Genomic DNA, 26,123 nt, shown 5'->3' with positions numbered 1-26,123 from the left:
TTCTGAGGAGCCATTCCAAACTATAGGCTAATATAGAATAACATTTTGGAACGTACCCGTCTAGACAGCATCAGCTTTGACGTTTAGCTTGACAGTTGAGTTGAATGACTGTAAAAAGATTTCAAAGGAAAATCAAAATATTTGTGTAGCGCATATTTTATATATTTATACGGGACGTTGCCTTTGTTCTCTTGGAGTTAACATTTCGCTAGCCATTCCCACGTTCCTCCACAGAGGGCCGGGAATCAGAAACAGCTGGAGGAGGAGTGCTTTAAATTAAACAGTGATGGATTCCTGCCTAGGTGTTGAACAGGACCTAGACAAAGCTATATCCAAGCTATTTGGACTGAGTGAGCACGCTGACAGGATCTTACAGGATGCCGTACAACAGATACAAGACCTCAAGAATGAAATTGCTAATAGTAAGTCTATTTATGTGTCCAATCTTTATAACTAAGTCCTCTGATGTTATCTACCCTTGTTCAATTATTCATACAAGGTGAGTATTCACTTACATGTTTATTCACTGTATAGTTTCAACGATTTCACTTGGTTACTGTCTAGTGATTTTTACCGTCTGTTTGAGATCCACTATTCCATTAATACCTACATTATTTTTAACAAAGGTGACATGGCAGTTTGTGTACTGTGAATAAGGCATTCTCAGTTATTGAATCAATCATTTACAGCTTGAAAAAACTGTAAATACATAAAAATAATTAACTACAGTAAGGGCCGATTTTTCAATGCTCAGATAGACAACCAGATAGCGTTTATTCGACAGATAGCGAAATATTGAATTTTTCAACCGTCAGATAGAACTTATTCGTCCAATAACTCAGTTAACTGGAGAATAAATCTATCTGCTGCTTGAGCCGCCAGATAGTGCTTATTCGATTGATAATTTGACATTTGAGGTTATTACTCGTAAGTAAGTTCTTTTTTGTGTTTATACCAATTCTAAACTATACAAGCGCAGAGAATAATCGTCTTTTCAATGGATATTTTCGATGATATTGATGATTTGGCGATCGAAAAAGAGGTAGTAGGTAATGAACGAATGTATTAATCCTGTTGAAAGGAAAGTCAGAGTCGTTAAAACGAGGCCTGATCATTACAGCATGTGGGATGCAAAAGAATTTCATCGCCGAAAGGCGCCAGACTACAAACATTATGTTGATTTATTTTCAAGCATTAATTTTAAAAAAAAGAGGAATGTAGTAGCACTTCCTTCATAATAAAATGTTAAGGTACATTATAGTTTTTCATTTTATGATAAGTAGGTAACCTATGCTACATATACCTAAGTATCTAAGACATCCCTCCTCCTTGGCGGCATGATCTTCTATGTCCAGTAGTGGACGGCTATAGGCTGAGGAGAAAAGAGAGAAACCATCCAGTACTTGATAATAAAACATAGGTGTTATTTCTTTCAGTTTTTATTCATTAAATTTAAATTAAGGATATGTTGAATGCTAATGTTGAAGCAAATGCCTAACACCTTTTCTTCTACATCGTTAAATGAAGGAGCATTTGAGGGCCCAGCTCCAGTTTTGTACATCTCCTGCCTTTGCAGGGAAGACTTCTTCTTCATTGTTTTTTTGATGCCTTCGTACTTAAATTAAAGGATTTTCAATGAGCGGACTGGTTATACCACTGGAGTTAAAAGAAACTCAATTTTCTTCCATGCAGACTGCATGGAAGAAAATTATTATTTGTAGCTGCATCAGTCTTTTTATTTTCTATGACATGTTTAAATAAAATTTATCTACCACTCACTAACACAGTAACTTCATTAATATTAAAATTCGCCGAACGCTCTTTTTTTTGTGATTCCATTGCGATCCAAAAATAACAAATATAAATACCAAAATTGAAACAACCCAATAAACAACCAAACAAAACAGTCAGTGAGGCTTGTGGCTTGACAGTGACAGTTGACTCTGACAATCAAAATAGTAGTCTGTCCTGCTTTAGCACTAGGTGTCTACATATACTTGTTTCACCTTTCCAGAGTTCAAGTAGAAAAATCGGTAAGATAGTTACCTATGGAATAAATCACAATTGAAAAATGGTTTAGCAACTACCAAGCCGATAAACAGCCAAATAAAATTATTCGCTAGATAGTTATTTGACCTTTTATCCTGGCATTGAAAAATCGGCCCTAAATAGGTCAAATACACTAAATATACATATTAGAGCAACCTATCATATAGTATTATTATAACACTTCCATAATCCAACAATCCTGTTAGAAATTTATAACATGTAATAAATTTCAGTTCCACCAGACACCCCGCTGACAGATGGCCAAGCACAGATAGTAAAGGAGACCACACAGCGGATAAAAGAAGCACTGCAACATCTTGCCACAGGTAACTCAGTTGTGGCAACACCATCTCATAGATATAAGCTAGGGAAAGGTGCTGCCACCCCGCACAGTTAACATACCTAAGCTAAATGCTGTTTTTTAATCTTTTCTCTTGCTCTTTGAATCTCAGATATACTACATTGACAGGATTCTGGTTCATCAACAGTTCATTGTCCCAGTGATTAAATGATGTATTGTTCTATTGGCGGGACTTGACTTGATGAAGTATCGGAGATAAAAAAATGCTTAATAAAAGTCTTTATAATCATACCTGCTCACATCAACATTGCCATTGTTAGCATCCAAATAAGCCATAATCACATCAAGTTAAGTAGTCATACTTAGAATGGCAAGGCAGAGTGGTGATTGGATAGATCGACTTTGAGCAAGATGACTGTAGTATGCTTTGATGATTTACTAAAATGAGAAACTGTCCTATATGTTTCTTGTAAGTGTGAAGAGTCCTTTCAGATGAGTTTTTATTAACATGAATAAATATCAATCACAAAAACATGTAATAAATATGTATATTTTTACTATATGTATAAATATTTATTTACAACATTAAAAAGCAAACATTTTTTTAAATTTTACTTACAACAATTTACAGACCACCGAGACTTGCATGCTAGCGTCTCCCGAGTGGGCAAGTCCATCGACCGCCACTTCATAGCAGACTACGCATCTGTCGCGCCCAAAGCCGAGTCCTTCATGTCTGACACCAACCGACCCATCGTGGAGCAAGCTATAGCCGAGCATCTGTATAGACAGGTAAATAGGAATGTTCACTTGATCAAAAATGTTGTTGATTTATAAGAGAAAAAAGGTGGACATAAAATTCAAGCCTTGAGGAACACCTGAAGCTATTACAATCGCAAAATAAAAAAGAGTACAAGAGAGGAACCTTCTCAAGTAACAAATCAATTACACATTATACATACATGTCAGGGCAAACACAAACTGACTACATAGCTATAAATGTTGTTGATATTGGATAAAAAGCAACAAATAACAATAGGCACTCAAAAATAGTGGGCCTAAAATTGAACCTTGAGGTGTACTAGACACATTTTGACTGATTTCACTACGATTTCAATACGATTCTAAAACCCTTTATGACTTTTGATAATTTTATTGTAAATGATGTTTGAAAGCTTCTATCATTGGACTTTGACTCTAATCCTTCACAAAGCCTACCATCTCTCTCTCCCAAACTCTACTCACATCTCCCCCTCTCTCTTCAGGGTCTTGAGGAAGTAGCAGATGAGTTCGTGGCGGAGGCCGGCGTCACGGGCGTGGAGCGCCGTTCTGCCTTCGTATCTGTTGAACGGATAGCGGCGGCGCTGGCTGCAGGTAAGATTTAGTGTTGGCGTCAGAATATCATTATTAAGACTAATAGGTAGACATTTCTATGATATAATCTTTACGAATTTATGAAACTTATTATAGTAAATGGTCTGTATGTGTTTTTGGTAAGGTATAATTATTATGTAGGATCTTTGTTCTCCTACTATGTTTTACAATGATAATGTGTATAAATACGAGGGTATATAACTGTAGTCAAGTACATTATAGGTATCTGCTTCATTAATGCCCGATTGTGGCGCTGGGGAGAGACCTATGTCCAGCAGTGGATGATTATTGACTGATGATGAATGCCCGATCTACTAAGTTTGTAATTTGTATCATCTTCTTTAAAGTACCCACAGACACCATAAAACCATTCCGTTTCTATAGTCCTGATTTACAAACTCTAAACTATTTGTTTCCAGGCAATGCATTACCCGCTCTGCGCTGGACTGAGAAGATGAGTCACGACCTCAGGAACGACGACCTTCCCTTCACGCTACACACCGTGCACGCACTCAAAGTAAGTCTGATAGTAATTATTAGTACTGACTGATATACAAATGTGACATAAAAGCGTAAGCCTTGTGGCCCTGCCACAAGGAATCGAAATCGGGAAATTTATTTTTATAAGGTTATGATCACGATCACTGATATCTTTAGCCCCAGTTTCACCATACTCTGTTAAATCATAACAAGGGATTAGTTGTTGACTTTTGACAAATCTGTCAAGAATTTAATACGGAGATGACGTATAATTTATGATATTACAATGTAACAGGGGTGTTAATGATCTAACAGACTATTGCTAAACTAGGCATTAGACAACCTATTTTCAAACGTTTACTATTCAGTTGTCTACCTATTAAGGTCTGATTCAGTGCGTGGACCTTACATACGCGGATGTGGTTTTGCGTCCGTTGCCGATGAATTTGTCGCAGCAGCTGCAGCGGGCGTGTGCTGCTCTATACTGCTCACCACCTACTGTTACTTTGGTCTTAATTCCGCTCCATTTTCTAGAGCGCTAGTATTACATACCTACCATTTTCACTATCCAAGTACTTGCGCTCTATAATTAGGTGTCGATGGCTCTGCCGAGTGGTTTTAAGACCGTTTGCGGGTCAATTCCAGTGTCGTTTATTAATTTTGTGGGTCTGCGATCGCAGTTTTAACCCATTGAGCGACATTTTAGGATGCCGAATGCACTGTCAAAAGGTTCCTTAAAGCCAAACCTTTTTACAGTTGGCTCGTGAAGAAGGCGTAGTATCAGCCATAGAGTACGCCCGCGCTCACTACAAAAGCCGATTTATAATTTAAATATCAAAAGGTCTCTTTGTAAAATGAATCTAATTGATAGTGAAGCAAATACACCAACCTGTAGATCTCAAGTATCAACGTGTAGCGAGAAATGGATCAAGTTACACGATAACAATAAGTGGTTGTACGCGTGCTGCAATGAATGCACCGTCCGCATATTCTGCCCAGCTGGTGTCACTATCAAAACCATATACAATAATGGCATTGTAGACCTAGGTCAAGGCTGCACTCTTAAGAGTGACTCATTCACGATTTATGCTCACAATAAATTATTTAACGAATTAAATATCAGTACAGCTATCAATGTATCACAGCAGAAATCAATTTTAAATACAATTATTAACACATCAGAAGACTCTGAATCCTCCCGAAGATGGAAGACAGCTGGAACGAAATTCAGACGAAGATAAACTTCATCAAGGAGCAATCTAGCAAACCTTTAAGCATACACGATATACATCACTATGCACTGGTATATATCATCCTGGTCATCACCATAGTAGTTGGAAGCCTGACGATATACTGGAGAATGAAGAGAGGAGGTCCAGAGCTAGCAGCGTCGCAGCAGGTTCCCGGGGGGCAGAGCGCAGCGCCGCCGGCTCCCGGGGGGCAGGGCGCGCCGGCCGCCGGCCGCGAGGGCGAGCCCGCTCCCACCAGCGATAGTGTTAGTGAAGTGGTAGTGTCTCGTGTGCAATGTGTAAGTGAATTACCAAAAAAGGTTAACACACGTTAACCTTTTTTGGTAATATATATGGCGTATAATAAATTAAAAGTTTCAATCAGTGATTAAAACCAATTTAATAAATGTTTCTAGACTAGTTTAGAGTTTAAATATTGTTTATCACCCTTGTATCATTAGTTAGTGAGTTTATATCATTTAGAATAGGTCATCATTTTTATTGTTACAGAGTTTAACCAAACTTAATCTCTGTCTTCTCGTTTGTTTAGAGAGGCAGCATGTACGAGCAACGTACATTTCTCAAGTAGGTCGCACCGTCATCATTTACTTACACGCGCAACATTTTAGTTATTAATAAATTCAGTAATTTTACAGCATTCAATCCGGGCGGTTTTCTTTATCACTCCTTAGAGTCTATCACCCCCATATATCAATTACTCCCCCCTACATCCCGCGCCACGCGGCGAGGCACGAGCAGCAGCTGCAGCGGCCGGGTGCTGCTCTGGACTGCTCACTACATACTGTTACTTTGGTCTTAATTCCGCTCCATTTTCTTGCGCGCTATAGTTATATACCTACCGTTTTCGGTCTATCGAAGTACTTGCGCTCTATAATTAGGTGTCTAACTGTCTAATGCTCTGCCGAGTGGTTTTAGGGACGTTTGAAATTATTAACTACTGTTACTTTGGTCTTAATTACGCTCCATTTTCTTGCGCGCTACCTACCGCTTTCGGTCTATCCAAGTACTTGCGCTCTATAATTAGGTATCTACAGCTGTTTTAGGGACATTTGCGGGACAATTCTAGTGCCGTTAATTCATGTTGCGGGTTCTTGATTGCGACATTTTAGGATGCGGCATTTTTGTCACTCCCAAATCTTATTACAGTGACTTATGTTTTTCCTTATAGCTAGCTCGTGAGGAAGGCGTAGTGTCCGCCATAGAGTACGCCCGCGCTCACTTCCCGCGCCACGCGGCGAGGCACGAGCAGCAGCTGGCGTGTGCTGCTCTGTACTGCTCACTGCCTACTGTTACTATTGTCTTAATTCCGCTCCATTTTCTTGCGCGCTATAGTTACATAGCTACCGCCGTCGGTCTTTTTAAGTACTTGTGCTCTATTAGGTGTCTACAGCTGTTTTAGGGCCGTTTGCGGGTCAATTTCAGCGTCGTTTATTAATGTTGTGGATTCATTGAGCGACATTTTAGGATGCGGCGTCGTTGACACTACGAAATATTTTACTACAGTGTTTTTTTTTTATTGTTTCTTTATAGCTAGCTCGTGAAGAAGGCGTAGTATCAGCCATAGAGTACGCCCGAGCTCACTTCCCGCGCCACGCGGCGAGGCACGAGCAGCAGCTGCAGCGGCCGTGTGCTGTTCTATACTGCTCACTACATACTGTTACTGTGGTCTTAATTCCGCTCCATTTTCTTGCGTGCTATAGTTACATACCTACAGATTTCGGTCTATACAAGTACATGCGCTCTATAAGTAGGTATCTATAGCTGTTTTAGGGGCGTTTGCGGACCAATTTCAGTGTCTTTAAGGCTTTTTGTGGGTTCGCGATCGCAATTACAACGCATTGAGCGACATTTTAGGATGCAATGCACTGTCAAAGGGTTCCTTAAAGCCAAACCAGTATTTTATTTCTGTTTTTTTTTGTTAGCCCGTGAAGAAGGCGTAGTATCAGCCATAGAGTACGCCCGCGCTCACTTCCCGCGGCACGCGGCGAGGCACGAGCAGCAACTACAGCGGCCGTGTGCTGCTCTGTACTGCTCACTACCTACTGTTATTTTGGTCTTAATTCCGCTCCATTTTCTTGCTGGCTATAGTTACTCACCTACAGATTTTGGTCTATCCTAGTACTGGTGCTCTATAATCAGATGTCTACAGCTCTGCCCAGTGGTTTTAGGGACGTTTGCTGGCCAATTTCAGTGTCTTTAATTAGTTTTTTGGGTTCGCGATCGTAGATCGTAATTACAACGCATTGAGCGACATTTTAGGATGCCGAATGCATTGTCAAAAGGTTCCTAATACCAAACCTCTTTCCAGTTGGCTCGTGAAGAAGGCGTAGTGGCAGCCATAGAGTACGCCCGAGCTCACTTCCCGCGCCACGCGGCGAGGCACGAGCAGCAGCTGCAGCGGGCCGTGTGCGCGCTCGCGTGGTGCGCTAAAGACGCGCCGCCGCCGCCGAAGCAGTATGAGCATTTGCTGAATGCTAAGGCTTTAGGTGAGTGGAATACGATTAATAGTGTTGATTCTGTCGAATTTCGATACTATTGATAAGTACTCGGTTCAATTTTTAATAGCAATACCTACTATCGATAGTATCGATAATATTACTTTTCACCTCTAATATGCATACTACCGTATTGCATTCAACCATGTACACCGTCCTGTTTTTATCGCCCGCTCATCATTATGGTAAACCGTGTCGACCCATCCATTCAAGTCATTGTTCTTATCATTACGCGCAGAAGCAGCTGAGATGTTCATTACAACACAATAGCCTGTTCCCTGCTAAACCTATCCCACTTATCTTATCTATAAACAAGCCATATTTAACCCTGCTTAACTCATTGTTATTCCCCCAATTTAACCCTTCTTCCTCTCCATTCTCAGGCGCAGAAGCAGCAGAAATGTTCATCACCGTAGCCTGTTCTCTCCTCAACCTATCCCCGTGTTCAGCTTTGGGCGGCGCCGTGCGAGCCGGCTGTCGCGTGCTGCCCGCGCTGCACGACATGCGCGCCAAGATGACGCAGCCGAGGGTCCGTGCTGCGTATACTACTGCCGATCTACCGCTAGAGGTAAGAGTGTTATTATATTCTATTTGGAGGTGTTAGTACCTGCACCGGGCTCTCTCGCTAGGCTTAGGCCATTTCCCACCATGCTGGTCCAATGCAGGTTGGTGGGTTCACATATCTAGATCATTGGTACTCAACCTTTTTTTATATAAGGTCCACGAACACGTTTTAGTTATGGTGTCGCGGGCCGCAAGCAATTTTTTTTTTACTATTATAAAGAGTTGTAAACTATCAAATAGTAATATAAAAAAACACATGCATATACTACTCTGTGTAAATAGTATCGGGATTAGCGCATAAAACAAAAAAACTTTATTATCCATCCAAATTTATTTTATCACCTTCAAAGTAGGTATGCTCCTTCAGAAACGATACACATACGCCAACGAATTATTCAATCATCACAACATTCTTTTAAACGCTGTTTTCAGTGTTGTTTTTATTAATCGCGGCGAAAATATTTGGTTTATTGGGATATAATCCCGATACTTTTAACACATAATGTATATTCTCTATTATCTCTCATGGCACGCGGGCCACTGATAAAGGCCCGGCGGGCCACATGCGGCCCGCGGGCCGCAGTTTGAGTATAGCTGATCTAGATTAATGTAGCCATACGTACATCATCAAAACGCACAACCTATAATTACACTCACGAGCAACGAAAAAGTTCCATTGACATACGGAACGTCAATGGCAGGTGGAACTTTTTCACTCGTAAGTGTACCTATTTACTGCAGGACATGAGCCATCTCGAGGAATGGAGTGCTATTACAGTTGTCTCCATGCTTGGCAGGCGGGTTGGATGTATCACAACGCGAAAACATTCCAAGACCTGGGTGCGTGTAATCCTATATCACTGTATCGAAGTTCAGGAGATAACTTATTGATTCCCGATGCTATTTGCCTAGCTGCCAGGCCAAACCTGGAGTTGGACGATTCTCCCTTTGCTATTAAGGATGCACTTTGTTTTACTGTGCTGTACTGATGCGCTAAGGATTACATTAGCGAATTGGAGCTCGCAGTTATCTGCTAGTACTACAATAAATTATGTCTTTTCCTTTCAGGTGGACCTAGGCGAAGACGGCGGCGCGCACCACTCGGTATTCGCGTGTCCGATCCTGCGCCAACAGGCGTCGGAGCAGAACCCGCCGATGCGCCTGCTGTGCGGACACGTCATCTCGAGAGACGCACTCAACAAGCTAGCGCAGGGGGTCAAGTGAGTTGTACATGTAGCTAGGAGCTAGTCTAGGCGACGTGGAGGGGGTCAAGTGAGTCACCTGTGCATGTAGCTAGGAACTAGTCTAGGCGACGTGGTGACACTCCGTGTGTGTCCGATCCTGCGTTAACAGGCGACAACAGACGTGGTGACAGAGTGGAGTAGCTAGGAACAAGTGAGTCATCTATCACCAATAAATATGTCGGCCACATCTAAGTTTCTAACTCTGTAGTTTGAATAGGTGAATAGACTCGGTCAATAGGTGGATGATAGACGAACACCAAATTTATTAACCTTGCAGTTTGCAAACCTAAGATTTGTGGGTGGATGATAGACGAATCTTATAATATTTTATCGATACATAAAATCAATTTAAGTACCTGTTTATTTTAGATCTTTGAAACTAGACAACGAATTAAGAGGAAGGTTTATACTTACGTCCTTTTTTTATAATCTTATTCATTTTATAAGCCAAACATCCGTTTATACGTAGTGGAAACATTTTAGGCGAAGCGAAATTCGCTGAAAATACTTTTATAATATTAATTTTGAATTTCCAATTTGTTGCAGGTTGAAGTGTCCGTACTGTCCCATGGAGCAATCCCCGTCCGAGGCGAGGCAGATATACTTCTCATAAACATATTCACCTGAAACTTACGTAATTATAAGTCGCGCCAATAAAGAAACTAATCCAAAATGGCGGTTGGTATTGTGGAACTTTTAATTAGATGGAGGGAAGTATCATGGCGGATTTTGAAGAAACATAACTTACGCCAATGCATGTTTCTTCAGCGAATTTCATTTTAGATTCGTTATTTATTGGCTCGACTTATAAGTGGATACTTACCTTCTACATAATAACTACTTTTAATATACATATTTTATTATAATAGAGTGTACCCTGTCAGACATGTAGATTCTATCTAGTTCTTAGTGCTTTTGGCAAAGGTACGATAATCGAAAGATAAATGTGACGAGACTTTTATTAATACTATAGTTAAATCATTTGAAATAAAATCGTAATGGCGAAGGAAAAAAGTCATTTATTAAAGCCATTTGATGGTATTTATAACTTGAAGAGTTGTTATAGATAGACTGTTTTCTAAACCGATCGAGCAGTGAAAATCGACGCAAATTTATATGGCGCGGAGCTAGTTTAGCGCGTGTACCGCTAGGTGGCGACTTATCCATGCCATACAAATTCGCGTTTACTCGCCACTACTCGAACGGTGTAAACAAAAACTCGCAATCTACATACAATGATGAAATTGACTCCAAAACGAACAAGTTTTTGTTTCAAATGACTTCTCAAATAAAATACTGCCTTTAAATTATATGGAATAGTCAAGTAAATGGTTAACCTTAGTTTTGTCGAGGGCTTAGAATTGTATGAATTCTGACTTTTCTCGATGGACCTCAATTTGTCGGTTTTAAATATGATAATCGGATGATAGCGAGCCCTCGACTTTACCCCATACAATATAATTATATTTATGGGTAAGATGATACATACATGCGATATTTACTTACATGCTATTAGGCTGGTTGAATGACCGAGTTCTGTTGTTTTTTAATGTAATAAAACTATTTTCTATAGATACGTTTTTTGTGTTACTATTTTTATTCTGTCATCTCTAACAGATGTTTTCTTTACAGATTTATGCCTAGTTTCACCATAGTCTGTTAGATCATTAACACCCCTGTTACATTGTAATATCATCAATTATTATTATGTTGTCATCTCCATATTAAATTCTTGACAGATGTGTCAAAAGTCGACAGCTAATCCTTTGTTATAATCTAACAGAATATGGTAAAACTGCGGCTTAAGGTTAGCACCTCCACGTTCAGTTTTGTGTCATCATAGTCTCCAGAAATGCCAGGTATGAGTATGCCGTGGTGATGACCTGCGAAGGAACTTGTGCTAAATTAAGGCTGTTTCAAAACGTAAAATTAACATATATAACACTTACATACAGGTCACAAACATGGACAGACACGATGAAAATGCCTAATAGGAGGGTGTTGAAAATGGCTTTTAAATGGTCAAGTTTCTTCGCCCTAGTACATGCAGGAGATTATTCGTCGAAAGCTGCATTCAGACCGGCCCAACGAACGGCCAACGATGGATATTTATCATACATAATACAGGGCAGATTGCAGCAACGAAGGTCTACGAAACCCGTTCGTTGACGTTTGTTTGGCTGGTCTGTACGCATCTGAAGCCTAAAGAGTCATCCTCTTTCGGCTTACGTCATGCTTATTTCAATTTTAGAACCTACCTACTTCCCTGGTTCCTGGAATCCAGAACTTAATGTATACAGTGTGTTGACGTTGTTTTTCGGACCATAAAGGGTAACTTTATCTAGAAAAAACCTCTATATGTAAGGGTCTAAGTAACTTAAATTAGATATTCTTCTTTATAGAAAATCATATCTCGAAATTAAAACGGGTTACGGACATTAAATAAAATGCTTTTATCCGCAAAAAGTCATCTCTATCCAATAAAAATATCCACAACTGCTTAAAAGTAACATAAAAAAAGTTCAAAGCAACTTTAAAATGGCCGCCATTTCTAGAATATTGAGATTTGAAAAAACAACACACTGTATGTATCACAACAATAAAAATTTATTAGGATTAAATTGCATTAAAATACTTACTGTTTACGGAATAAATACAAACGCATAATTAGATGTAGATTTATTGTTGTATTTCTGAATGAAAGTAGTATAAGAAACACATTTGGCAGGTCGCTTGAGAGATAAATAAGACACCACTTTACCGCACACAGACACAACATTTTGATTTGTTGTTGAAATTCAATAGGAGCGGGGGCGCCAGCAAGAGAATTATGATTAGGACCGTGTGAGTGATGATGATGATGTTGTTGAAACAGACGTCGAGGCTCGATGTTCGCCGGCACGTTGTTGTTGGCGGTTGAAGAGGCGGCGCCACACGATGACGGGGTGTTGGGGATTCTCCAAATCAATTCCATTTCCACACAATATTGTACCTACTCAGTGTTTCGTATGCCTTGTTAATGTTCGCCTCCACAGTCCACACTGATATTGGGATCTTGAATCACTAGCAACTGTCGGCATCGAAGCATTGTCTGGCTAAGAGTTTCCTGAAATACCAGTATTTGAGAGATTGTGATCGCAGTTTTGCTTCTGTCGATTGCTCCCCGACCATCTTCAATGATGATGGTGTCGTTGTCGGTAGTCCCGGTCTTGGGGCGGCGAGTCGGGAGGAGTCAAGTCCATTCCTTAGCTTCGCTACCACGCCAGGTAATGGTGGTCCGGTTACGTACAAGTACTTGAGATACTTTTCGACTCCGTCCGCACTAGTCACTATAGGTATGTTATATTATTACTTATAACTAATAATATTTAGGTGTAGTGTTCATCGCTTGTTTGCGACAACTGATGCCCTCCTTGAGATTTTCAGCTCTTATATACTGTTGCCCTTTACCTGTAATTCAAGTTTGGCCGCTACAAATTTATTGCCCATTTATTTTTATTTTTTTCATTGTTCTCGATTATTCGTGGAATTTTTCAAGCGATGGAGAATACTATGTAGGAGGTAACGCTAGCAAACGCTGTTTTTATATTAACTTCTGGATCCAGGCACCAGTAGTTAGCATTAGCAGGTAGGTTCTAAATATTTTATACTTATTAGCATGACGAGGGGCTGATGATACCATTAGTAGTGTTAGGGTAAACGCTTTCAAACGGTACACGGGTTCGTTATCGACGTAGATAAGTGTCACTGAGTATATCGCGATTCGCCATAAATACGACGCTGTTTGGTGGAACGCGCATTAAACTAGTTAATTACACACACACTCACGCCTTGTACTAATGTACTCCATTGCGGGGTAGGCAGAGGTGCATTGCTGCACCCACTTTTCGCCACAGTGCTATGTTAGTCCCAATGTAATAGGGGGCGGGCCTATTGCCATTTTACGGGCACATCCAAGACCCGAGAACAAATATCTGTGTTTAAACAAATATCTGCCCCAGCCGGGAATCGAACCCGGGACCTTCGGCTCGGTAGTCAGGGTCACTAACCACTACGCCATTCGGTTGTCTAGCTAGTTAATTTATCGACGTCAATAACGAACTCCTGTAGCAGACGCTGTGTATAGCATAGGACGCTATATATTTGAAGATGATAAGTAATATAACTTCTGGTAAGAAAAGCAACAATCGTACACTCTGGAACGTGATGAGCGAGACAGTCGCAAACTTCCACGCGTGCACGGGCGCGGTGCCCTGCGCGCGGACAGAGACAGCACTAGCGAGCGAGTCACGCCGGCGTTATAACGGTACCATGGTACGGAGTAGATAGAGAATATGTACTATGTAGGACGAAGTCATGATTTTATACAATTAATATTGTTAAAACTGCGGCTGCTACACGGGTTTGTTATCGACGTCGATAAACTCGTTTAAAGTACATTCCGCCAATCACAGCGCTGTATTTAGAGCGCTCTATACCCAATAGCCGCAGCTGCTACACGGGGGCCTTATCGACGGCGATAAACTCGTTAGGTAAAAGCGCATGCCACCGATCACAGTGCTGAATTTATCCCGAATCGCGATATAGTGACGTGACATTCATTTACGTCGATAAAGAACCCGTGCAGCGGCAACTGGTAAAGCAACAATCGTACACTCTGAAACGTGATGAGCGAGACAGTCGCAAACTTCCACGCGTGCACGGGCGCGGTGCCCTGCGCGCGGGACAGAGACAGCACTAGCGAGCGAGTCACGCCGGCGTTATAGCGGTACCACGGGACGGAGTAGATGGAGAATGTTAGCGCGTTTATCTGGAAATAAGAGGTAAAATATTATGTCTAAAAATAACAGTAGGCAAGTGTGGAGGGGAAACAATAGATAGGCAAACGAGGTATGGGTCACCCTCTCCCAAGGATCGCCACGGGCAGATTTCGTTTTCATTCATCATCCAATGCGGGCTAAAGGGCGCCTGATGCTATGCTTGCCTGTTCGTGGTCTCCACTCTAGAACTCGTTTACCGCACCGGTCATCGGTTCTACGGCATATTAATTATAAATGACCGGCCCACTGCCACTTCAGCTTGCAGTACGGTCAAGTGCAGAGAAACCTGACCCCCCTCTCATAGTAACAATGTTTCTGAGAGGGGTCAGGTCTTTCTGCCCTTTACTATAAAGTAACCTATAAAGAGAGTTATTGAATCGTGGCGGTATAGGTAGATACTCTTAGCTATTTCGAGAGGCAGTGGTTTCAAATCCTACCAATTAACCAATACCAGGTCACCATTTTATACCACGTGCTTTTACGGTGAAGTAAAACATCGTGAGTAAACCTGCATCTTGATCAAGTTTACTTACCTCATCAATAACTTTCTGCCCGTAGTAGCACAGTAGGAAGGTGTGTGAGGAGAGCCCCGCACTGAACTGCGCGTAGTAGATTATTGTGGCCAGATCGTCCGTCTGGAAGATATAAGGTTCGTGTAATCATATTTTTTATCGCTTTTCTATTTTAATCCATGTAATTACATAACGAATTATAGTGGACAGCACTCTCCGCGTTAGGTATACCTATCAACATCCAGTAAGTATTAAAATAACCTAAAACCTAATAAATAAACCGACGCCATTCATCACTAATAAAAGTCGCGTAGCTTTAGAATGGCTGAACAGATTTTCATAAAACATGGCTAAGAATACTCGGGGTAACATTAACTATACTTAACCCAAAAAAGTAAAACGAATATCAGTGAATCCGTTTGGGCACGCACACAGATAGATATACCTACAAACACACACACACAGATACACAGACACAATAAAATTATAACACCCCTCTATTTCGTCGGGGGGTAAAAAAAATTATAGATGTCATATTATTCGCGCTCACCGAAGCCAACTGAAAGAATGCGAAGCTGTACCCGATGGCGGCACACGAGATCAGGATGAAGTAGCTAGCGCTGCCGACACGCTGCACTCGCCGCAAGAAATTTAGCGTCTGCTGGTGGGTGCGGACCGCGCAGCGCTGCAGGTGTAGCGCTTGTTGGCTGTCTTTGGCCTGACAAAGAGAATTGAGAGGAACAAATGGAACAAATAAACTCGCTAGCTTTGAAAACGTTCCAGTGACATAGCGCCAAATTAGCCCTAAACGGAAAAGTTTAGCTTTATGACGCCCTCTGCAATATTGAAGTAGATGTGATTGGAAAACATTGGGGCTATTTAGTGTCGGCATTTGTGGGTGAAACTTTTTCATTGCTCGCGAGTGTCACTTGCTTGAGGAAATCTCGCGCCTCTTGATGGTATTCCAAAAACAAATGCAGAATAGCGTAGTACTCCTTCAAGCCCGCTGGACAGACGACTTTAGAAAGTTGAAAACAATAGTCAATATGAAGTAGCTAGCGCTGCCGACGCGCTGCACTCGCTGTAAGAACTCCAGCGCATGGAAGTAATAATACAACAGGAATGCGCACTGCACCAAAAAAACGAGCCGACAGAGATAGTCAGCACGGAGCCCTCCATCTCTTTCTATTTTTGGTGACCATAATTTTAGGTAATTCATGAGACATCATTTCTAATCTATCATGTCGCGAATAGGTGTCGATGGTCTCAAAGTCACCTATTATTCGAATAATTCGATTGCAATGTAGGTACGAATGTATTTTGGTGATATGTCAATTGAGTAAACAAATGGGGTGAAGGTAAAATTTGTATAGATGTGTTGTTGCAGCGCAAACTGCAATATAATATTGATATGTTTTTTTCCATATCAATTAGATATTCCCAAGGTTTGAACTAGCAACAACAATCTGTCTTTTTACCAAATTCTACTAAGATGGACTGGTTTTAATTAGAGAGTTAGTATTGACGTAAATAATAAGATGAGCGAAATCAAACAACACACATTTTTATAATAAGTATAATAGGTACAATGTATTGGATCTTCTTTATTTACACGTAACTTTTCTATTCTATTTTCTGTGAAGTAAGTAGGTACCTTATTAAATTAAATTAAATCTGTCCTTCAATACGCTCCGCAAGGTTAAAGTTTCAACCAAAGAGAATAAAAATGTTCAATATCACTTCTGTCAATCTAAAGTGTAAATATTCACTGAGTCACGATTTTGATGACGTCAACGGCTGCACGGAAGCCAATTACGTCATTAATTCGTCAAAGAGCCGATCTTTACATTTTTTTATTAAATTAACGAGAGGAGTAAAATAAAATATATTCAATTTAGTGTCTCGGTATATATCGTACTTAAATTCAAAGAACTCATTGGTAATTACATGTCAGCGCCGGGATTCGATACCTCTGTGGGTGTTCCGTTTACATAGTCTAGTTGATGAAAATCATAAGATTCAATCATAAGGTTAAAACACAGTAAGTGAAAATGACTTACTAGGTTTTAAAATTGTCAATGGCGCTTACTAGGTTTTGAAATGGTCAGCAAAGGTAAATTTTTGCCCGTTAATTTTAGTAAGTCACAAATCATCATCATCATCATCAGCCAATAATCATCCACTGCTGGACATAGGCCTCTCCCAAGGAGCGCCACAACACTCGGTCCTTGGCCTTCCTCATCCAACCACTACCCGCCACCCGCCTAAGGTCGTCAGTCCAGCGGGCAGGAGGGCGTCCCACGCTGCGTTTGCCTGTTCGTGGTCTCTACTCGAGAACTCGTCTACCCCAACGGTTATCGGTTCTTCGGCAGATATGACCAGCCCACTGCCACTTCAGCTTGCATATTTTGACAGCTATGTCGGTAACCTTAGTCCTCTGACGGATAACCTCATTTCTGATACGATCCATCAGAGAAACCCCAAGCATAGCTCTCTCCATAGCACGCTGAGCGACTTTAAATCGGTGGACCAGTCCTACCGTCAGTGTCCACGTCTCTGCACCATCGTCATCACTGGCAGGACGCACTGGTCGAAGACTTTTGTCTTCAGGCTCTGAGGAATGGCCGAGGAGAATATGTGACGAAGTTTCCCGAATTAAAAGTAGAACATAAGGAAATTTTGTCTTCTATATAAAAGCCATAGAGACCTTTCTCGTCAGAACCTTTCGGCTGTCCCATTTTAAAACACAGTAACAGCCATGAGACAAAATGTTCAGGAGAGCCAAAAAACGTTTTTGTACCTTCATTTCAATAAGCTTAAAAGAAGCGGCAGAACCTAGGCTTTATATACAATACTATTTCATTTAAATATGACTAAAATTGTTGCTGTAATGCACAAAAGAAAACACTTACTAGGTTTTATATGGTTTTCTCACCCTAAAACCGCCCTCACTGACCATTTCATAACCTAGTAAGGGCCATTATTGTGTCATTTAAGACAAGTTAAGTATATTGAAATTGCAATAATGGCGTAATAATTTCATTTTTTATATGTTTGGGATCCTTCACATATTATAAATCCAATTTTGCAGCACTTTTACACGACGGCACTATAAGTAATAGCTGAAATACGGGCATATTTTTATGTTTGTTTTTTTGTTTTATGTAAATGAATTAAATAGCCATATTCAGAAGGCTCTAACATGAAAATTATTTATGGCTGCCTTCAATCAGACAATATTTCCTAAATTTCTATCTAAAAATCAGTTTTATGACTTGTTTTTTTTTGTTTATGCAAAATAGGGCTAGTAGAAAGGTTCTAACGAGAAAGGTCTCTATAGCTTTTATAAAGAAGACAAAATTTACTTATGTTCTACTTTTAATTCAACTCTCTAGGTTTCATTGGTGCAAAGATACAGGTTCTGAAATGTCTGATATTTTGTTCGAAAAAAGTGTTAGTAATAATGTATGCCATTTGTGACTTACTAAAATTAACGGACGAAAATTGTCCTTTGCTGACCATTTCAAAACCTAGTAAGCGCCATTGACCATTTTGAAACCTAGTAAGTCATTTTCACTTACTGTGTTTTAAAATGGTTGGTGGCTCTTACTATGTTTTGAAATGGTTTTCGTGGCATTTTTGATTTCGCAGGGTGGAGTTACTAGGTTTTTAGAAATTTTATTTTCGTTTCTAAGCGGTTTTTTGATATTCTGACAATGCAGTTTTGTGCGGAATCGCCTAAAATAATGTATAAATCAAAGACCCGTTTTTTTTTAAAGTTGGCGGTTACTGTGTTTTGAAATGGGACAGCCGCTTTCTATTAGCCCTATTTTGCATAAACCAAAAAAAACTCAAACATTGTAAACTAATTTTAGCTCAAAATTTAGGAAATATTGTCTAATTTAAGGCAGCCATAAATAATGTTCGTGTCAGACATGCCTTCTTAATATGGCGATTTGGTTCATTTAGATAAAACTTAAAAATATGCCGGTATTACAGCTATTACTTAGTGCGGTCGTGTAAAAGTGCTGCAAAATTTGATTTATATTATGTGAAGGATCCAAAACATATAAAAAAATAAAAAACATATAAATTATTACGTTATTCTTGCAATTTCAATATACTTTACTTGTCTTAAATTACACAATAATGGCTCTTACTAGGTTATAAAATGGTCAGTGAGGGCGGTTTTAGGATGAGAAAACCATTTAAAACCTAGTTAGTGTTTTCTTTTGTGCATTACAGCAACAATATTAGTCATATTTAAATGAAATAGTATTGAATGTAAAGCCTAGGTTCTGCCGGTTCTTTTAAGCTTACATTCGTTTAGATATGTATCATAGTTTTACCAGGGCATTGAAATGAAGGGACAAAAACGTTTTTTGGCTCTCCTGAACATTTTGTCTCTTGGCTGTTACTGTGTTTTGAAATTGGACAGCCGAAGTGCTTCCGCCGGTTTTAAGCTTGATAAATTATCTTATAATACTCATATCTATCACCAAAAAAATCAACAGCTCATAACTCTTTACCAGCCTTATAAGATAACAGCCACAATTATTTTTATATACCACTGTATGTATTATTTTAATTTTAATGTATAACTTTTTATGTAATTTGTGAACTATGGGTAACTGCCTGCAATAAACGTTTATTATTATTATTATAATACCTAATGATACTTAGGTATAAAATAAAACAAAAAGTTGAATGAAACAGGTCCTAACCTAATTAATGGAAAGTGATTCAAAAGTACGAATGAATGGTCACCCTAACCATGACGTCTCTCTCAACAGTATAAACGTCATCCGTCATCTTGACAACTTCGGTCTTGTCGTAAAGTATTTAGAAAAACTACCAATATTTTTTATGAAATTATTATATATAAAAATACCAAATATTTCATTAAAATTACATGTTTATAATGATTTATTATAAATTTGTTTTTGAAAATGATATGATATACAGTAGTCTATGAATCACAGGGGTATAATCGTGACAGTTCTGACATTGCGAAAAAGAGACGCTTAGCTACATTAAGCGTAAGAAATAAACGTTAAGCTGTAAATGTTTTTTGTCCTTTTTGCTGTGGCGCCTGTTTACGTCAGTTCTCTTTGCCAAACAATGAAACAAATGAAAAATCTTTGCCAAACAAAGGCTGACAGTTACAACAAAATTTTCTAAATGCTATTTATTTTTGATTTGCTAGTGATTTGTGGGTGTTTATTAAGTTTATTAGACTATTATCATCACTTAACGAGTGTGTGACATGGGTGGGTGGATTTTGTTCGGTTGTATAGAGCATATTGAACGAAAACACGATGGAATGATGGATGAGATATATTTTCACATGTAAGTAGATACTATCAAGTTTAACAAGCTTACATTCATCATAGTACTATCTATTGGCTCGATTTTAATATAAAACGATACTAATTTTAATACTGTAAGGTCTTTTAGTATCAGTTTTAAGTAAAAATTACGAGGTACCATATCATAACAAATCACATGGTGTTGCAAGTTATTGAAAATTTATTTTACCCACAAATATTATAGTATGCAAAGAAAATACTAGAAATTGTAACGGACTCGGGTTGGGTTTACAAATGGGGCGCACGAATTCGGTTTTTGTGAAGATTGTATTTTGTAGAAGTCATTCTCCTCTTTCAAATGAGGTGCCTCTCATTGTGAGGAAACGTTCGTTTCGTTTTTTTCTTCTATGTGTGATTTCTTCTGTATAATATAAAGTTTATTGTATTGATACGAAATGCGTGTTTCCTTTAAAAAAAAACCCCATCACATATTTGGCCCACGATTATAATGCTCATGCTCATCCATTTATCTCTGCTTCATAGGTTTCCGACAGAAAAAAAAATATCAAGAAAATGGAAGGCATTACCGGTCGCACAAATTGGGAACCAAAGAAACATACAAAAATTGTGTTCGGCACATTTTGAAGAGGATTGTTTCGATTGGACGAAGACAATGAATCATACAATCCACTCAGTTTGTGTATATTAAATAATTATATTGAAATCAAATAAGTATGAGTAAAGTTTTTTTTCTTATATCGTCGGTTGACAGGAAAAACTCACTAAGGCTGATTTTTCAATATTCAGATAAATGTTATCTGGGTAATACAAACATTGAGAAACATTGAGACGCAACAGCATCAAAATTATTTCCCAGCAAAACTTTTATCTGGCTATTGAAAAATTAGCCTTTAGTGTCTTTTTCCTATCAACCGACGATATACTCAAGTTTTGTTTTTGTTATTATGATAAGTTAAATCTCCCCATATTTAGGTTTAATTTTTTTGCCGGCAACATCTATGTTTTGAGTGAGAAAGAGAATAGTGCATACGGCGATTGCCAGTCTAGAGGTAGTAGGTCTATGCTATGAATTAATTTAATATTTTTTTTGCATAGCTCTCTTCGTTCAAAATCTACTAAAGTTTACACAACTAAATCCTGGCAATTGTTAGAAAGAGAGGGAGGGCTCTGTGGTAACCCTCTCTATCGGCTCGCGGCCTCTTTAACTTCAAAAATAAATCTTAAGGTGAATTCGTTAGGTCTATTTTTGTTTGCATCATTTTGGTGAGTGCGCATTCCTGTTGTATTATTACTTCCATGCTCCAGCGTCTGCTGGTGGGTGCGGACCGCGCAGCGCTGCAGGTGTAGCGCTTTTTGGCTGTCTTTGGCCTGGAGGACAAAGAGGAGCAAATGCACTCGCGAGCAATGAAAAAGTTCCAGTGACAGCAAATGTCTCCTACGGAAAACACTAGCTTAATGCAATATGGAATTAGCTTTAACAGCGCATCAGAATATTACCAAATATAAACGATGTGGCATGGGAATTTTTGTAGGTGAAAATTTTTCATTGCTCGCGAGTGTCACTTGCTTGAGGAAATCTCGCGCCTCTTGATGGTATTCCAAAAACAAATGCAGAATAGCGTAGCACCAAGACGGCTTTAGAAAGTTGAAAACAATGGTCAGTATGAAGTAGCTAGCGCTGCCGACACGCTGCACTCGCCGCAAGAACTGCAGCGTCTGCTGGTGGGTGCGGATCGCACAGCGCTGCAGGTGTAGCGCTTCTTGGCTGTCTCTGGCCTGGAGGACAAAGATAATTGAGAGCTATGAAAACGTTCCAGTGACAGCACCAATCGATCAATTCGCCCCTGAACGCGCCCTGTGCTATAGTAGGTACTAGTAGTATAGGCTATAGCCCTTCTGATAAGTGTGGGTTGCGCAGCGCTGCAGACGAAGGGCTTCTTTACTGTCTTTGGCCTGAAGAACAAAGAGAAACAAATGCACTCGCAAGCTATGTAAAAGTTATAGAAGGGAGATCAGTATGAAGTAGCTAGCGCTGCCGACACGCTGCACTCGCTGAAGGAACTGTAGAGTCTGCTGGTGGGTGCGGACCGCGAAGCGCTGCAGGTGTAGCGCTTGTTGGCTGTCTTTGGCCTGAAGAAGATTGATAAATAAATGCCCTGGCCAGGAATGAGTTTCAGTCACATAGCACCAAATGACTCCGAAACGGAAAAGGCTAGCTTAATGATGCCGTCTACAATATTGAAGTAGATTTAACAGCGCATCAGAATATTACCAAATAGTTAGAAACGATGGGGCCATTTTGTGGGTGAAACTTTTTCGTTGCTCGCGAGTGTCACTTGCTTGAGGAAATCTCGCGCCTCTTGATGGTATTCCAAAAACAAATGCAGAATAGCGTAGTACTCCTTCAAGCCCGCTGGACAGACGACTTTAGAAAGTTGAAACAAATGGTCAGTATGAAGTAGCTAGCGCTGCCGACACGCTGCACTCGCCGCAAGAACTGCAGCGTCTGCTGGTGGGTGTGGATCGCGCAGCGCTGCAGGTGTAGCGCTTGTTGGCTGTATTTGGCCTGGAGGGCAAAGAGAAATGAATGCCCTGGCGAGGATTAAGTTTCAGTGACATAGCACCAAATTATTCTTGAAGTCTGTAATATTGAAGTAGGTACATTTTAGAGCGCATAAGAATATTACCAACTACAACATTGCAGACAACTTCATTAAGCTATTCTTTTCCGTTTAAAAGCATTTTGGAGCCTTTCTCACTGGATCTTGTTCATTGCTCGTGAGTGTATTACGAATTTGTAGATACGTACATCTTCTATCTCCTTAAACTTCTGCCGAGTGACCTGGAAGTGCGCTACCACGGCCATGAAGTAATATATCGGCGCGGAGATGTTGCTCAGACAGATGGACTGCATGAAGTAACAGCACACACATTGTGATGTGTACGTGATGATCAGGTTGGCTGGCTCACCGATCTCCACGGGGTAGCTGAAAATTAAATGTTATTAATTAAGTATAATAAATAGAAGAGATATAGAAATTTTTTACCATTTTGCTCGGTCGAATAAGAAAAACCTACACTTCGCCCTCTGAGCACTGAAAGTTGACTCAATTAGGGTGTTTTTAATATAGTGCGGATTTCATCAAGCACGCGTGACAACAGCAAGTGTTATTTTCATACAACTATTTATTATAATGCGTGGAATACGCACGCGGGACGCGGGCGAATGGCGTGCGATCCCGCATGCTTGATGAAATCTGAATCTAAACAAAACACCCTTAGAGTTTAGAGTACCTACCTCTAGGTTTTTTCGTGAATTTTCAAAGTTGTAGAATAAAATACAAGTTGTCCAGATTAACCCCCTGAGTCACCCCCTCAGACCTTTTTGCAACACCATGTATACTCACTAGGCGGCGACGGGCGGCTCCACGCGCCTCGGGCCGGCCTGCAGCGCGTGCTTCAGCGCGGGGTACGCGGGCACCAGCACCACGCACGCGCCGAGCCCCACTCTGAATATACGGACCATGGATGACGCGTTGCCGTCGCACGTTTGTATTAGCTGCCTGTAGGCGGGCTGGTGCTTGTCTGTGGAAGTTATGGGAGTTTGACCCTTAAAACTTCCTAAAGTCTGTATGTGTATTTTTAAAATTATGTACCTAATCCACATTTTTTAAATGATTAAAACCAATAGAAAATCTTGGTAAGTACGTTTTCTCATCTCAGATACTAAATTGACAGATTCTGAACGGTTCATCAACAGTTGATTGTCCAGAGGAGAGTATAGCACTTGCTCGTCCATACAAAAAGAGAAAACGTTTTACTACCTCTAAATATTATCCGATTTCCATGATTTTTAGTATGTTATTGACACAAGGAATAACTAGGTTTATATAGCTTTTTCTTTTTTCGAAATTTTTTATAGGTTCAAAGTTATAGGCACCTCAAATAACGTAATTTTTGTGTGTTGAATCAAGCCGTTGGTTGAACAATAACAATGTATTTTTTTTAAAGCGAAACCTATAAACCTAGAATATATTATGCTGAAGCGATTGACACCAAAATCTAAAAGATTGGTTGATATTTAGTTAGTGTAAAACGTTTTCTCCCGAAACTAGAATTTCATTATGAAGAGTACCTATTGTCAGTCGCGTGCTGCAGTGCATCTCTATCGCACCCGTTCCCGGGGCATGAGAGCGCAAGTGATAGCAAATCTTTTCCTAAATACCTATTTCGCTAGAATCGCGAAGGTATACTCTCCTCTTAAGCGCGGGACAATCGACTGTTGATGAGCCGTTCAGAATGTTTTAATTGAGTATCTGAGACTAGAAAATATACTTTACTTGAGTTTTAATTTTAATAATGTGGATTACATATTTTCATAAATACACTGGTGGGTTTGATTGCAAGTTTGCACAGTACGCGTTATGGGCACCATAAACCTATTTTAAAATTAAAACTTTGTAAACCTAAGTAAAGTACATAAAGGCGTTCTTATTGCTAAAATAGGTACTTACTTATATCAAGCTCTATCAAATTAATTAACTTTACTATGCACCATAGAATAACGAGAATAGCTTGTACTTGTTATTCTATGCTATGCTATGCACGTAGCGTTTTTAGTATATCTTGAAACAGTTTTGGAATATGCTTCACTTAAATACCTATCACGTTGTATTGATACACAGTACATACATTGCTATTTTTACAGAAAGCTTCTCTGCCTAATTTCTACATGACTTACGTTTTTCATAAAACATCTGAAAATCACGCATAATCGCAAAATACTCTTTCCTATAAACCAAGAACGGATAATAACAGGACAGGCTTTCTACCAGCGTGAACACAGGCACCAGAATCTCCAACATCACCTTGATGTCGTCCTCAAAAACAATCGGTAAGAACACAGAAATAAGGACGAATATTATGTAACCGTGCATCAGGGTGCATTTAATTATGTCCTTTCTTGACATATTCTCGTGTATAAACTTATCTTTCCATATTTGAAGCAGTGTTTTCATGACTTGGTACTCCATTTCTGGTTGTTTGTCGACCATGGCTTCTGAGAGACGGACTTGGAATGAAGCGGCGTACATGTAGCAAATAATTTACTTACTACATTGAGTATGTATGTATAAGTAAGAAATTAATTGAAACGAGCAACTTAAGTTTAAAAGGTAAGGTAAAGGCAAGTAAGTTAATTGTTCCAATAAATTAAGGGTGCACTATTACCCCAGCGAGTTAATAGTTAATTTTTTAAATCACATACAACACACGTACATCATATTATACAGGGAGATAAAAAAGGTGCATCACTTACTATTCGATATAGGCCTCATTTTGTGTACCAACGGCAACTTTTTCGGTGCTACCAGTAATAAGATTGAAATGAAATGAAATCGTTTATTTTTTCGACGTAGAATATTAGAATTACTTGTCAAAAGTCATAATCTACCACCATTTCGCAAAGGAGGAAAGAAATGGCGAAAGAAACTACTTTGACTTTTGGTAAAACTTGTTTTTTTTTTTAAATTTTATAGGAACATTTTTGTTAATCCTATAGGAAAAGTACTTACCTACATAAACATAGTGAAATGTTAATTTCTTGGGTAGCTCGAATTAACTTCTGTGCATAATTTCGCAATTAAATTAATTGACCATTTAGCAGTAACCTCGCTAAGTACTGTTTTCCTAAGTTTATTGCCTG

At 39.6% G+C, this 26,123-nt stretch overlaps 2 protein-coding genes across 2 annotated transcripts; one reads left to right on the top strand and one right to left on the bottom strand.

The window, feature by feature from the left end:
• Nucleotides 1–75: 75 nt before the first annotated feature.
• Nucleotides 76–11,329, top strand: LOC105386653 (E3 ubiquitin-protein ligase RMND5A). Its single transcript, XM_048627369.1, has 9 exons — nt 76–422; nt 2,283–2,375; nt 2,982–3,142; nt 3,616–3,724; nt 4,144–4,241; nt 7,763–7,940; nt 8,333–8,517; nt 9,582–9,733; nt 10,304–11,329. Exons 1-9 carry the CDS (start codon nt 287–289, stop codon nt 10,368–10,370), a joined length of 1,179 nt encoding a protein of 392 aa, XP_048483326.1. The 5' UTR covers nt 76–286; the 3' UTR covers nt 10,371–11,329.
• A 2,980-nt stretch (nt 11,330–14,309) lies between these two features.
• LOC105387068 (odorant receptor 47a-like) lies at nt 14,310–25,512 on the bottom strand. The gene is made up of 6 exons (XM_048627480.1): nt 25,161–25,512; nt 23,827–24,004; nt 23,229–23,406; nt 15,640–15,807; nt 15,111–15,212; nt 14,310–14,567 (listed from the first exon to the last, which is right to left on the bottom strand). Exons 1-6 carry the CDS (start codon nt 25,510–25,512, stop codon nt 14,310–14,312), a joined length of 1,236 nt encoding a protein of 411 aa, XP_048483437.1.
• Between the last annotated feature and the right edge of the window lie 611 nt (nt 25,513–26,123).

This window comes from Plutella xylostella, chromosome 18, assembly GCF_932276165.1.
Source record: "Plutella xylostella chromosome 18, ilPluXylo3.1, whole genome shotgun sequence".
NCBI lineage: Eukaryota > Metazoa > Arthropoda > Insecta > Lepidoptera > Plutellidae > Plutella > Plutella xylostella.
Note: the sequence above shows the minus strand (reverse complement) of the source record. Positions and strands in the feature narration are given on the sequence as shown.